General features: G+C 38.6%; 1 protein-coding gene across 1 annotated transcript in view; it reads left to right on the top strand.

Annotated features, from left to right (window-relative positions):
* SEMA3E (semaphorin 3E) overlaps positions 1-15,217 on the top strand; it is a 223,225-nt gene that overhangs the window by 162,044 nt on the left and 45,964 nt on the right. Inside the window, exon 5 of the mRNA XM_020812095.3 lies at positions 11,659-11,752. Coding sequence (XP_020667754.2) covers positions 11,659-11,752 — 94 coding nt within the window. The remainder of the gene's footprint in view (positions 1-11,658; positions 11,753-15,217) is intronic.

Genomic DNA, 15,217 nt, shown 5'->3' with positions numbered 1-15,217 from the left:
TAAAAGAAGAAGAAAAATAAGCCCTCTGTTTGAAAGGATCTTCAGCCTGAGTCTGATTTAAAAGATGTGTAAGGAGGGACACCAGGGATACATCTCCTGTAATTATCACCTGGCCAATGGAGATAGGAGACAAAAAGTTCACCTGAGCCTTATTTCCTCCATTCAACTAAGGTGTCCCGTTTTTCTTTTTTCACTATTAAAATGGTGTCTAATTTTATTTCTCTAAATATCAATCAGCATATGCAATTATATGCAAATCCATATCCTCTTTCGTCACCCTTTCGGATGAAATGCTACCTACATTTTTAGTGATTTACAAAGTGGCAACTGTAGGATTCCCTGTGTTTAGTAGAGTTTCCCTACTAAAGTTAGCCTCTGTAATTGTAAGCAAACCAGTATTGTCTCTTATCATTCATTCTGAGGATGAATGACTTCCTTGCTGGTGAGATATTTGTGGCCACCCTTGGTACCCCCAAGGGGTTGCACACACTGGCCTGCATAAGCCAGAATCACAGTAATTGATTGCTTAGTGTGATAATGACTATCCATTTAATTTAACTGAAAATAGGCAGGCCTGGAGCAATGCAAGCTAAATATGTTTGCACAGGGAATTATGTCTGTCTTAGAGTAGCAGCAGAGTACAAAGTGAAATAATATGAGAGGGCAAAGAGCTAAGTGGTGTTTCTCTTAAAAATTTGGCCCAGAAATAGTTCTCTTTAAGCAAGGTTATTGCATGTTCTCATACACTCAGTTAAGTAGAACTGGTACTTTCAGATTGTATTAAGTCACAAATGTATTCCTTGATGTCAAGTCAGAATAGTTACTTTGACAGAAATCCAGTTTATAACAATGGGAACCAGAAAATTGTCCTGACTCCAGATTTTCAGTATGTTTTTACTTTATTGTTAAATATATTGCCATCATTTATGAATAACAATATATATTATATATATGTACATATATATAAAACCATAATACTTCACATTTCGGAAGATGCTTTTCTCATCTCCCCTTTTTATTTATTTATTTATTTACTTATCTTGTGATCCAGTGCTATTGTTATTCAATAAATAAGCAATAAAAGATGAAAAGCATCTCACAAAAAAATTGTGGCAAAAATTTAATTGCCAACATTTTGTAATGAAAAATAAAAGACTATTCTAGTTAGTTCTGTATCACCAAATGTTCAGATGTCTACACCCCTTCCAGTCTGAGCACTGTTTTAGTACATTAATGGTAGAAAAGGGCTAACAAATGTTTCTCAAAAGCATGGATCTAATCCACGTTCTGTTGTTCTAAAACTCCAATCATACTATCTGTGTAGTCAATTTTCATTTCTGCTGTGTGGAGATCAAATAGCTCTTTAAAAGTGTAAGATGGAAGTGTAAGATTATACATGTTCTGCTTAAAAAAATGTAATGCATAGATACACTGAAGCAATATAAATCTTTTGCAGGGATTTTGGACCCCTGGATTGAAATGGCAGAAAGTTAAGTTCTTAAATCAGTCAGTTTTTAGAATTGGAACAGTGCCTCAGAACAATAACTCATCCCAAACCAAGACCTCAGCCCAATTCGGGCAAGTTCTCCTCTAGCAGTCTCCAACTGTATCCCATATTGTTCAGAAGGAGCATGTGGAGGCTCTGGAGGGAAGAAAGGGTAAAGGACACTCCCCCCTCTCTCTCCTCTCTCCTCTCTCTCTCTCAACTTCCTGAAATTTAACTACATTACGATCCAAGCTTTTTTCTCCTTACTGGAAGATGGTGAGATTTCTTCTTCTCCTTCTTCTCATTCACATTCCTCTTCTCAGTTTTGAAGAGATCTTACAAATTTTCAAACTTCTGTACATTTCTGTAAAATGTACAATATTGGGAAAAGTATTGCTCTTCTGCAAAACTAGCAAAACTAGCAGCACTGGGGGGCGAGTGTCTGTATCTTTGTGATCAATCACCCTATCCTTTTGTGAAGGTGGATGTGTGAGTATGTTTAACTTCACCAAGGGAAAAAGCACTAGTTTTGCATTGGGACATTTAGCACAAAATTCAGAAAACAGCAAGAGGGGATTTCTATCCTGTTCTCAAGCCCAAAATGAGAACTCTTATGAGCATCCAAGAATCCTTGACAGACTGTCATACCTCAGCCAAAATCTAGACAGGGACAGTTTATTTATTTATTTGACTTTTATACCACCCATCTGGCTGCTAATGCCACTCTGGGCAGTTTACAACATTAAACCAACACAAAATCCTGAACAGTTTAAAACAGTGAACATAACAATTATAAAATCAAAATTATACACAACAAATTGAACTAAAAATACCATATTTTTCTGTGTATAAAATGCCCCCATGTATAGGACATTGCCCACTTTTCTAAACCAAAATTAAGAAATCTAAGTAGGGCTTAAGGGGAAAGGGATCAAAGCCCTGCAGGATCACTTTGATCCCTGCTTTCCCCTCCACTTGTTTTTTCTCTCTTCAGCTTACTTCCATGTATAAGATGACCCTCAATTTTTAGTTCAAGGATTTTAGACAAAAATATAGTCTTATACATGGAAAATATGGTAATTAAAATAATATAAGGGCAAGGCATCTGAACTGATAATATAAACGTTAAAACAATCACTGTGTTAAGCTGTTATAATGTCTGGAAAGGCCTGTCTGAAAAACCATGTTTTTAAGCAATTCTTTAAAAATTCCAGTCCAGGCGAGTTTTGGGTGGGAGATTATTCCGAAGATGGGGAGCAACTGCTGATAAGGCCTGTTTTTTGGTCTCCTCTTTCCAGACCTCTCTCAGGGCCAATATTCTCAATTGGCCAGCCTGGGAAAATCATGTAGGACAAGAGGGTTTCCCCACCCCATCTCTCCTACTTCATATGTTAAATCCTCTTTTTTCAACTGTGACTCAGGGCTGGGTATAATCTTGCTTGAAAAACACCAAATATCATTCATACCACAATGCTTCTGTGTATAGAGACCAAGACATCTGGCAGTTCTCTTTCATGGGTTTTGGCCAATGCGCACATAACATCCCACAACACTGGTAAGCATCCACAGCAAAATGTCAGGCATATTTATATATAGTTTCTTCTGTCCACACTAGCATCCTGAGCCCAGGACAGGCAACCATGAGACTAGACAATCTGTACATGGAACAACCTTCCAGTGGGTATTCAAGTGAAGGAATTTGAAACATCGTATTGCATATTTAATATATGTAAATATTTTCAAAGTATTTACATAAATAATGCATATTTTAATTTTCAGTGAGGTGACCAGAAGAATAATCCTTTGCAAATCAGTGACAAAATCCATTATTATTAAAGGATGTCAGCGATGTTCAATGTTTGCTTTTGTCAAATTGGCTTTAAAGTATAAAGCCATGACTACTGTTGTTCCAGTTCAGTAGGAGTGAAATGCACACAGCAGAATGCTTATGTGAGTACAATGTGGATGGAGATAGCACTCCTAGATGCCCTTCCTTCCTTCTTTCTTTCTTTTTTTCATACAGGTAAAAGTTATCATTCAAATAAGCCAGTCTCAAATTACTCAGGGATTTTTTGGTTGAAAGCAGCATTTTGGATTAAGAGGAGAAGATATTGGAAGTCAATACAGCTGATATGACACTGGTCCCATATGGTACAATATGATGAGTTTCTGAGTCCCATCAGCTGCTTGTTGTTATGTTCTCCCATGACTATAGTTTTGGATCCTCCACCTGGCAGCTTCGCCTAGAGAGCATTACAAAGATCTGGTTTTACAGTTATCAGGGCATGTCGGAAAACAAGCTTCATTTAGAAGAAGGTTGTACTGGGGAGTGGATGGACAAAATATGCCTTGTGGGCCACACATGTACCCCCATCATCTCCAAGCACAGTCTCCAGCATGCCTGGCACCTCTGCGCTCAAAAACATTTCTTAAGTTCCTTTTGGGAAACATAGTTAGGGTCATATTATATCTTACAGATGGGCTGCTATTAGAAGCTGAAATCTGCTGGTTTTCCAGAGATGTGATCCAGGCAGATGCTTATGACTTTGCTGTCTAAGTTGACTTTCATTTTATTTGGCATAAGTATTCATGATCTGGACAGCAGAAGTGGGTTGCAATCCACAAAACAATATGCTAAACAAAGTTGGCTAGGTTTTTAAGATGCCGCAAGGGTCTTTGATGGTTTTACTGAGGCAAGATGTGCTTTAACCAATTGTCAGTTTCAGCAGATGTCAAACGGACATCTTTATAGGGATGTATCCTTAATTGGGACCATAATTTTATCATTAACATAGTTCTACCTTGTTTATTAAATGCAACCTCCCTACAAGAAAATAGAGTAGGTTTTTTTTAAAAAAATAAAAGTGTACATTAAATCAGTGGGGAGGATGAGGATGAGGAAAAAATGACCAAGACATAAAAGTGTTCTATGGTGATGCAAGTTTGAAAATATGGCTTTGTAAAAAGTTTCATCATCGCTTTGTCTTCAGGGACAGTATCCTAAATTAAGAACAAGTGCTGGAACTGTGCTGAAGAGGCATGCAGTATTATACTGAGAAAACAGAGGTTACCAGATTCTACCACATCTGCAAAGATGATAAATATGTTGTGCCAAAGCTGCACTGGGGATGAATGTATTGGTTGATCTCTGATTTGTACATGGCATTTTTAAAACTGAAAAGCCACAGAACATGTCAACAAATCAGGATAAAATGTACTGTTCTGTTTTAATCAAAGTATTAGATTAAATTAAGCATCCTTCAATCTCAAGAGACTATGTTAACATGCTCTGTTAGTAGCTGGGGACTGCCCAGCTTAAGGTGAGCAGTAGCTACCTAGTGAGGTGCAATGACCTCTCCCACCATCGGAAGTAGCCCCTGGTGTCATGCTCTATGCCAATTGAGCAAAGACTTATAACCATTAACTACTACTTCCCGTGTTGTTTCAATGCTGTACACAAAGCTGGAGTGTCCTCTCCAGAGCACAAAGCCTGGGTAAAATAATATGGAAGATAGGCTGCTACCCAAGAAGCAAATCCCCCCTCTCCACGTCGCTGAAATAGTCCAGTGGAAAGGCAAGAGCCAATACAACTGGTTCCAGCGACGTCGCAGGAGTTGCCAGAACGACACGAACTGCCACTGGGACTCCGGCTCTGGATTTTGCCTTGAGGTTAACTCCTGAAGCCTCTTCCATCAGTGGATATAGCCACAAGGCAGTGGAGGTTTGAAGTCGGAGTTTTCCTTCTCTTAGATGAGCAGCACACACACACACACACCTCAGCATGTATTTGAAAAAAGGCATGAGTTGCTAGGTCTTCTGCTGAATATACCCATCCAAGTTCCCAAATGTATCTAGTTCCTTCACACAGTGCAAACAAAAGAAGTTTAAATACTGATCATGTGGACAGGCTCTTAAGACAGGGGGTGAATCAGTCCTAAGATGAACAATTATTGAGCAAAGAATGGGCTGGGGTCTCTTTAAATCTGATAAAATCTTCAGTTTTCTCCACGTTCCAGTGTTGCTTATTCCTGCCCAATTGCTTAGTAACAGAAGAACCACAGCTTTGAGAAGCTTCCAAAATTAATGGCAACGTTAATGCTCATTTAGTACTTCTCAGGTTTCTTTAGACATAGGTACCATAAATCATACTCGGCTGACATTGCTTCTTTTCCAAGCTATATGGAGAGGGAATAATATCCCATTCTTCCTCTGCTTGTTCTTACACAATTTCCATCTTGGACAGTTGGAAAGAGATTCAGACAAGACTAATTGCATTCAGGCAGTACGTAATATCCTGTAGCCTGTCAGTTTTTCACCTGACATTCTCACAAACAGAAAAAGAGTGGCTAAAATTGAAGCGTTCTTAAAGCTGATATTAAGTAGTGACAATTTTCTTATGAAATTGGTGTCTCAAGCAACTTCACACACAGATGTCCATACTCTCCCCCCCAACACACACACATACATACAGATCACTCAATCTGTGGTGGAAACCTCCAGTGCTAGCCACTTCAGAGCAGCCAGCTCTATTTGCCATCTTGTCCTGAAAGGTTGAGATGGAAACATTTCACAGAGGGTAAATAAATAAATAAATAAATAAATAAATAAATAAATAAATAAATAAATAAATAAATAAATGAATGAATGAATGAATGAATGAATGAATGAATGAATGAATGAATGAATGTTAAAAGTTTGCAGAACATTTCCCCGATGAAAATGTGCATCTGCTAACGTTTATGAAAAATATGCTTTGCTTTCCGTCAAATTTGGTAAAATCTGTTGAAGAAACCATCTCCAGGTTCCAAAGGAACAGAAATTGTGGGCCACCTTAACTTTGAAGGGTGCTTTGAAAAATGTAAACTACATTATTCAATCAGAAACAACAGCTGTGCAAACAGTGATAACAAAAGGCAATACAAACGTTTGCCTAATTGTCTTGCTAGGCTTAAGCCAATATGCCGGGAATTCCACATAAGAGCGAATTCTTTATGGTATAAATGAAAAGTATTCAATCTGAAAAGAGTGAGAGTTAATGTCAGTGAAAATGGCTCCAGATATGGAAACAGTTTAATCAACCTATTTTTTTTTTCATTTAAGTCAAAATGCAGCCACGTTTTGTGAGCTTCATCCCCAACTACACTATATGGAGGGAATTGGAAGGGTTTATTCTTCATGTTAACCATGGAGAAGTATTTATTTAGCATCTTGCTTTCATAGTAAGTACACCAGCAACATACATTAACTATTGAAAATGCTGTGTGTCTGCGTGTGTGTGTATGTAAAACTTATTTTTAAAATAAGTTTTAAAACACTATATAAACATGACAATTTAAGAAAACTCAGTTAAACATATATTAAAATTCAAGGGATTATTATTATTATTATTTATTTAATTTATATCCCGCCTATCTAGTCGTGGTGGAAAAACAATATAAAAAATTTAAAATCTATCAGTTAAAAACCAGCATACCTGAGACAACTTACTGCTTAAACACCTTAAAACTAGTAAAACTTGTTTAAAGTAAAACTTGCTTAAAAATAGCAACAACAACAACAAAAAAGACTGGTTAAAATAAAAGTCTACCGAAGCATCTACAGTATTTGGAAGCAGCTTTTGTACCAGTTGAATTTTTTAGTTAGTATGTATGTATGTATGTATGTATGTATGTATGTATGTATGTATGTATCTATCTATCTATCTATCTATCTATCTATCTATCTATCTATCTATCTATCTATCTATCTATCTATCTATCTATCTATCTATCTATCTATCTATCTATCTATCTATCTATCTATCTTTTTTTTTCTTTACTCTTGCATTAAGACAGAAGAAAAGGGAACATTCCTGACCCCTTCATAAACAATCTGGCTGAATTCCTGCAACAAGATATTCATGCAGCATCTTCTCCCATTGATGCAATCACCCCGATGAAGTGTAAATTGCCACTGACAGGTCTTTGGATGTTAGATGCAGAGCTGACTTTTGTTTGTCTAACATAAACCCATTTCTGACAAACTTTGGACTTTCATGGGTGTCAGCCTGAACTACAAGTTTGAGCCTGGTCCAAAAGCTTAGCCAGGCTCAGAAGAAAAGTTGACCTTGATTTATTCAGAGGTGATATTGGAACCAGGTTTTCTTTTACAGGATTTCGAGTCTCTCCCCCTATTTTCCCACTCCCTCTCTTGCACACAGAGCATGAGGAACAAAGACTTCAGATGACAGCAAAAGTAGGAACATCCGTAGAAACCTATTCAGGCCATGCAGTGAACATTCCATTGCTTCTTTCCTTTAAATTTTATTTCAAATATCAATGTCCAAAAGCATAATGTCTTCCCCTATATGATGCATTTTATCTCCAACTATATATTCCAGTTTCATTCATCACCAGTGTCAGCAAAGACGTCTGGTTTAAAATTTGATAAAGTCATAAAGTGAAAAAAGAATATTATATTATGCCTTTCTTTGGGACATGACATTTCTTTTCCAGTTTCACTACCCAAATTGATCAAAGCCATTATTTTCAAGAAGATACAACCTAAACATCTAATAACTCATGATCCAAGGAAATATGTTTATATAAAACACCTTTCCATATAGAGTTGTGTTGGAGGAACAACCTTCAGGCACAGTGAGCATCCATGAAACTGTTACTGGTAAGAATATACAACTGCTAGTTTTCTGATGTTGTTAGGGATGAACGATAGCTGGTAAAAGAAAAAGCAACAGTGATTGTGATTGTGTTTGTCATTCTTGGCATCAGTGTAAATGCTTGTTTGGTGTAACATTGGTAAATGGGCTTTGTCTTTCTCCATTTTGAACTCCATCACAGAATACTTGCCTACCGCCACATTTCATTTCCTCCAAGCTACTTTTTAAAATATACCTCTTTCACAAAATCTTTTGTTTGACTCCCCATTGGCAGGAACCCCATAGCTCAGTGGTTTAGGCATCTGGCTGTGGAGCCAGAGGTTGAAAGTCGGATTCCCCACTATGCCTCCTTGACAAGGGTTGGACTAAAGGATCCATATGGTCCATTCTAACTCTGCCGTTCTAAGAGTATCTAAGATTGTTATAGCACCATTTACACATATTCACTTCTAGCTGCCTTCTTCTCATTATCATGCCCTTATTTCTTTGTCTGCTCTTCCTTCAGAATGTAGATGGTAAGTCCCTGAGGACAGGGACCTCACTTTTTAACTGACATTCTACAACAATATGAGCACTAGAGATAGGCATGAACCTCGGTTCAGAGGTTCGTGTCAGTTCATACGCATGGCACCAGAGTTGCTGCATATTGCCTTCCCCTCCTCCCCAGCCAGTGATCCACTCACCAGCCGGCGTGCACCCCTGTCTTCTTTCTCTTCAGCTGCTTCACCGGTCCCCAGCAGGAACATGGGTTTGCCCATCCTGCCTCCTTGGCTGAATGGGCAGTCAGCCAAGGAGATGGGGCAGGGAAGGCCATGCTCCTGTTGGAGGCTGTTTGAACAGCCAAAGAGTAGGAGTAGAGGAGTGCACACTGGTTGGTGAGTGGTGGATCCAGCCAGAGAGGTGGGGGAGGGTTCCTGCCTATCTCTAATGAGCACCATCTCAAATTGTACAATGAGAGAGCAATGCCAACCTCTGCTGTTTCAGAAATGTAAAACTCTGAGAAATAGTTGTTACCACTGATCTGCAGATATGGGCCACCTTATGATCATCCATCCTGCATTCTTTGCTCAACGGTGTCCTGCTTCCTAGCATGGCATTCACATACAGTAAGACACAGTTAGCTGGCTGGTGGGATAAACTATACAACCCACAAAACCATCATCTGCACAAATTGCACAGGACCATCTTTTTGTTCCATCTGTGACAGTTGGGAAACAAAACTAGCTTTAAATATGTGTTGCAACTGTGACATAGGTGTTTGACTCCCTTCCTTCTTAACATGCATACACTTTTCTCTGTACAAATGTTAACTCTTTATAGGTGTGATGCTCTTTGCTTAAAGCAGAAGATTTGATTCATTCATAGGATGAAGACAAATATACCCAAAAGAGGTTCAAACGTCTGCACACAATGCTTTGACCTCTCCCTGTCATTTAATATACAAGTATCTGTAGAATGGGCAAATTTGAAGAGTTAGCAAGCTGCAGTAGGTAGCTATATATTAAAACTGAAATTGTAGAACAGCTGTGAGCACAATAGTATTGTACTATGAACATTTGCTGATTGCTCCATTACTCATTCTCTCAGAAGGCAACATAGCATAGCAGGTTTCTTGAGATGGGTAGAGGTCATGGCCAGTTTCTTTCTTTTCTGTCAGCCTGAACAGCAAGAGGTAATTGCAGCAGTAAAATCATCAAGCCTTTCTATGTAAAAAACAGGCTTGGTGTCCCCTGGCTGTCATTCCAGGTGTTTTTGCTTAGGAAATAAAATTTGCCACAGTCAAGATGCACAGTCACCATTGTTGACAGCCCATGGACCTGACACAAGGGAGGGGGTTTTAATCCAAAATTTTCGGGGCACTTCCTGCCCTAATCATAAGCTATTTGCACCACTTTCCAGTTCCCAGTGGAAGGGATGGGGAGCAAGATTTGGCCGAACGGGTCAGGACAATCATTCTCTTTAACATAACATTCATTCATTCTAATTTACTATATTTTTCCATGTATAAGACACTCCTATGTATAAGATAACCCCCACTTTTCTAATTCAAAATTAAGAAATCTAAGTGGGGCTTAGCAAGGTTGGGGGGAAAGGGATCAAAGCGCTGCAGGATAGCTTTGATCCCTGCTTTCCCCTCCACTTGTTTTTGTTCTCTCCTCAGCTTACTTCCGTGTATAAGACGACCCTCAATTTTAGTCTAAAGATTTTAGACAAAAGTATAGCCTTATACATGGAAAAATATGGTATATTTCTCTTTCCTCCCCAAACTGAGGACTGCTAGATAAAAGAAACAGATGTGTTGGCAAAACAGCTCTCAACATATGTGCATGCTGCTTTTGATTTCATTCTCTTTGATTACCTTAGTTGGGAAATCATTCTGGCTTAACCCTCACTTGGGGTGGTATAGAAGAGACTTCCATGTGGAGACAGCTAAAGGAGTGGCCACAGCAGCAGTGTGAAATACCCAAGTGGCAAACCCTTTATGTGCATTAGTTTCTTCATGAATAATTCCCATCATTCTTCAATTATATCTGTTGGTAAATTATGTAACAGTTGAACAGGGAAGAAGCCGCATCTTCTATTTGCTCCAGTTTCTGCTATCTTCTCTGAAAATGAACCAAGGAATCCACACTTGTGTATTTGCCTGTTGAGCCATTTCCCTTGGCAAGATGATCCAAACACAGTGGGGATGATTCTCTAAATGGCATCTCTTATTTAATTGTTAAGTTGAAATCCAATTTTTCTGTCAAGATGGCGATAAAGGTGGCTATCAATAATCAAATAACAAATGGAGAAAAAGATCTTGGTTCAATCATAACGGGAAAAAAAAGCCCAGCAAAATTAGGATACAACCAATGCTCAGCTTGTTAAAATCTCTACAAAAGAGAGCCAGCTTAATGGCTAATTGCCTATCTGAGAGAGAACAAAGATGGGGACAGACCGAACCCTAGTCAAACAAAAAAAAAAGCTAATATGAAAAGCACAAAATTAAGAAAGTTCTAGGCTCTTCCCCCTGCTTGTCTCTGCCTACATGGGGGAAAGGAACTGTATGAAGAGGAAAGCTTCTGCTATATGTGCATTTTCTTCATGCAGTTGGGGATTCCCCCTCCTCAAAAAAAATACTGATCAGGTGGACAGGCTACAGGTTTAGTAGACACAAGTAGTAGACAATTTCTCTCTTAAACTTAGGGAAGCACGGATGGGCATGGTGTGGAGCTAGAACACTCTCCCTGTTTGCTCTTTCAAAGCACCTCTTTCTTGACAAGAATCCAATTTACCTCAGCAAAGAGTCTCCTGTTGTAATTTTTTTCTGCATGCAGTCAAAACAGAAAGGTGGAAATGGTACAAGTTGGATCTCTGCCTGTGGTACCTGGATGGCACATTTCAGAATCTTCACCATGTGAACTAGCTTTGTGGTTTAGTTGCTACTAATCTGTACTAACAGCAAAATCTGTTACAGTTCAATAATTTGTATAAGCAAATGCTCCTTTTAACATTGTCTGTCTTCTTTTTCAAGGATCATCTGTTTCACCTGGAAGCTCACCGCCTTGAGAGGGGACGTGGCAGGTGCCCATTTGACCCCAGCTCCTCCTTTATCTCCACTTTATTTGGTAATGACTTGATTATATAACAGAAAAGATCTGTCTGAGTTGCCTACTTCAACTCTCTAAGGTGTTTCAGTATTCACTTATAAATTTATAAATTTTAAACAGAAACTCTGTTTCTGTTTACCTTAATAATGCCTTTAATTCTGATTGTTTCACTACATTGAATGTACTATAGAGACAGTATGAATTCATTTTGCCACGTAATGACCAAAATCCTGTTGGTTAGCATAATAAATCACACTAGAGTAGGCCCATTGAGCCAATGGGGATTTGGTGAGTCAGCTCCTGTGAAAGTTAGATTGATTCAAATGGGCCTACTCTATGACTTACTGTACTCCAGCATAGGAAGTCATAGTTAGAGCAGGCCCATTTGAATGAATGGAATTTAGAGATGGGGACGAATATAAAAACGGATCAGCTTTTTCGATGAAAATAGATGATCCATTAAATATTCATCCCTTCATATTTGTGGGTTCCAGAGACACCCATGAATACAAAGGGATGAATATTTACGTGTTTTTATTCGTCCTTCATATTACAAACAAACAAAAAACACCATCCTGTCTGCCCTTTGCAAAGATAGAAGCATCTTTCTTACCCTAAATGAAGCCGCAGCCACCATCTTTGCAAAGGGCAGTCTCCCTTTTTACATGCTGTGGCTGGGAGGCCAGATGAAGACCTCAACAGCGGCGATTAAGGTAAGGGGGTGTCAGTGGGTGTGGGCTAACGTAGAGAGAGGAAGGGATGGGGTAGGCTGTGTTGGTGGGTGGCTGTGGGTGGCGGTTGTCTGTTGGCCACCGATCAGCTGATCAGCGGGCAGTAGGCAGAATGGTTGTGGTTTGGTGTTTTTTTTTAATAGGAAGGGGGTGTCCCTGGGGCTGGGGGAGTGGAGGGGGATGGGTGGTGGCATGGCGGTGGGGGGTGGCAGCGGTGGGGAGGTTTTTTAAAAAATAACTTTGTTATTTGTTACTTCATGGGAATAACTTCATGCTTTGTGAATCGACGACTTTTGATGACTCACAAAGCGGAACAACTCACCAATATGGTGAGTCATCCCCATCTCTAATGGAATTAATTCCCATTGATTCAATGGGCCTATTCTAGTGTGAAGCTTACAAGCTAAAATGATGCATTAAGTGGAATGGATATACTCTATTATTAACCTCTTTTCCTTCCACAATGTGATTTTTTCAAAAGCACTCCAGCAATCATAACAAAGCATGCTGTCCAAAATGGTGAAATATTTTTATTTATCATACAAATGATTTTCCTCAGCTATATATCTTGAGTTTAGCATGCTTTGTTTCGCATTTCTGGGTAAATTTTTTATCTCCCTGCAATAAGGTCTGAAGCATGTGATATGAAATAGGTCTTTATACTGATAGCTCAAGCTGGAATGGACACACACAAACAGAGAGAAAGATTTAAAAAGACATTTTATTCAGCATAACATAAACAGAGATAAATGTATTGAGACATGACAGAATTCAATCTCCGAACAATCCATCGTTACAGTGTACTTTTAAGTGCATCATTAAAAAAATTATATACTATCTGATCAATATTAAGCATTTCTAAAATGTAGTGATTTAATCTGAAAATATTTAATTACCCATTTAAGTTTCCTATTGAAAAAATATTTTAAATACTTTTTGAAAGTGCTTAATTTGTGTTGAATTGTACCTTGTGGCTTGATTTCACGTTTTATTGGTGGTGGTTGATTAAGCATTTCTTGTTAGCTTTAAAATATATTCTGTTACATGTTATCTGATCTGGTGCTAAAGAAAATCACTGGGGGACATTTCCACTTCTGAATGAGAAAAAAAGCAACCTTATAATAAATTCTGAATTACAATCAGAAAACAGAACTTCAACCATGGATAATGCTACATAAAAATGTTAAATGGTTAGATAAACCCATAAAGAATTTTTTTTTGCTCCAAGTATCTAAAACAAACGAAATCGCCTGTCTGCTTTCAATAAAGCAAAGCCCTACTAGGTAATAGATCTCACTGGCAGGTTGACAAAGGCCACAGTAGCTTTTGAAAAGATGATAATTTTCTTCAAGCATATGGCTTTTTTTGATGTAGGATACAGTAGTGCTGCTCTTCTTTGCCTCTTTGGAAATCCAGATCTTTTCCGCTGCTCTGGCTAATGTGTGACTTACCTCTCACCACCAGGGATAGATGCAGAACATTGCTACCCAATTGCTTAGGTTCAATTCTTGGAATTTTTAGCTTGTTGGGGGAAGCAATGAGGGATGATGCTCAGAGACAGCAGAATAACGCTGTCTCAGATTGTATACATCTGCTGAAGGTGAAAATAATCTTTATATTATGTTCAACTGTTGCAGTCAGCTAGTAACTGCATGACAACTATAAAATAATAATAACTGTGCCGTCAAGTCAATCCTGACTTATAGCAAATTTTTCCAGGGTTTTCTAGGTAGAGAATACACAGAAGTGGTTTACCATTCCTTTCTTCTGGGGCCACCCTGGGACTGTGTAGCTTGCCCATGACCACATAGGCTGGCTCCACTTGTAGGAGGCAAGTGGGGATTTGAACTCTCAACTTCTGGCTCTACTGCCAGATATCTAAACTACTAAGCTGTCCAGTCAGCTCATAACAGCTAAAGCTTGCCTCAAGTAATGTACAAGCCTCCTAGTCTCACTGTGTACTTTAGTTATCATCATCATCATCATCATCATCATCATCATCATCATCATCATCATCATCTTAGAAGTGAAAACTAGAGGAGACCCTAGGGATAATCGAGTCCAGCCACTATCAAGAAGACACAGTGGGGAATTGAACTCCGAACCTCTGGCTCCACAAGCAAATACTTAAACCATGGAGCTATCCAACAGTTCATACTGTATATGCAATGAGGAACACAGGTTTTTGAGTCAAGCAACCAACTTTATTTGTGCACACTTGAGGCTGCAACTGCATGGGTAAATAGTATGGGATTTGCTACAGAAGTAAAATGATGTATTTGATTATTTTTAACTGATCACGTGGCCAGTGTGAATCAGCCTGGCCCTTTTTTCCAATGGGGATTCTACTTTTTTAAAGTTATAATGATTCAGGAGTTGTTTTCTCCATGCGATCAGTTGTTTCATTCTCCAAAAGGACAGAAGGCATGACTGCGAGTGGTATTCTGGTGACATACTAAGTTGGTGTGATGTTTTGGAAAGCAGGAATACCCACCACTGCAATCTTTTTCCTTAGTTGTCCCAAAGCAGTTTTAAAAAAAATACTGTGTTTAGCACTAGATTACCTCATCATTGCATTGATATAGTTATTTAATGCTAAATCATCTCTGCATAGACACACACAAAAAGATAAAAATTTATATGGGATGGAAACAATTCCAATGAAATACAGCAGATGTCTGTGTTTCCATAATGTACAAGCACTCCAATATGTGCTTGTACATTATGGAGAACTTTGGAAAACTGTCTTTTT

The sequence above is a fragment of the Pogona vitticeps genome, chromosome 5 (assembly GCF_051106095.1).
Source record: "Pogona vitticeps strain Pit_001003342236 chromosome 5, PviZW2.1, whole genome shotgun sequence".
NCBI classification, from domain to species: Eukaryota; Metazoa; Chordata; class Lepidosauria; order Squamata; family Agamidae; genus Pogona; species Pogona vitticeps.
The sequence above is the reverse complement of the archived record's forward strand: the minus strand, read 5'-3'. Positions and strand labels throughout refer to the sequence as shown.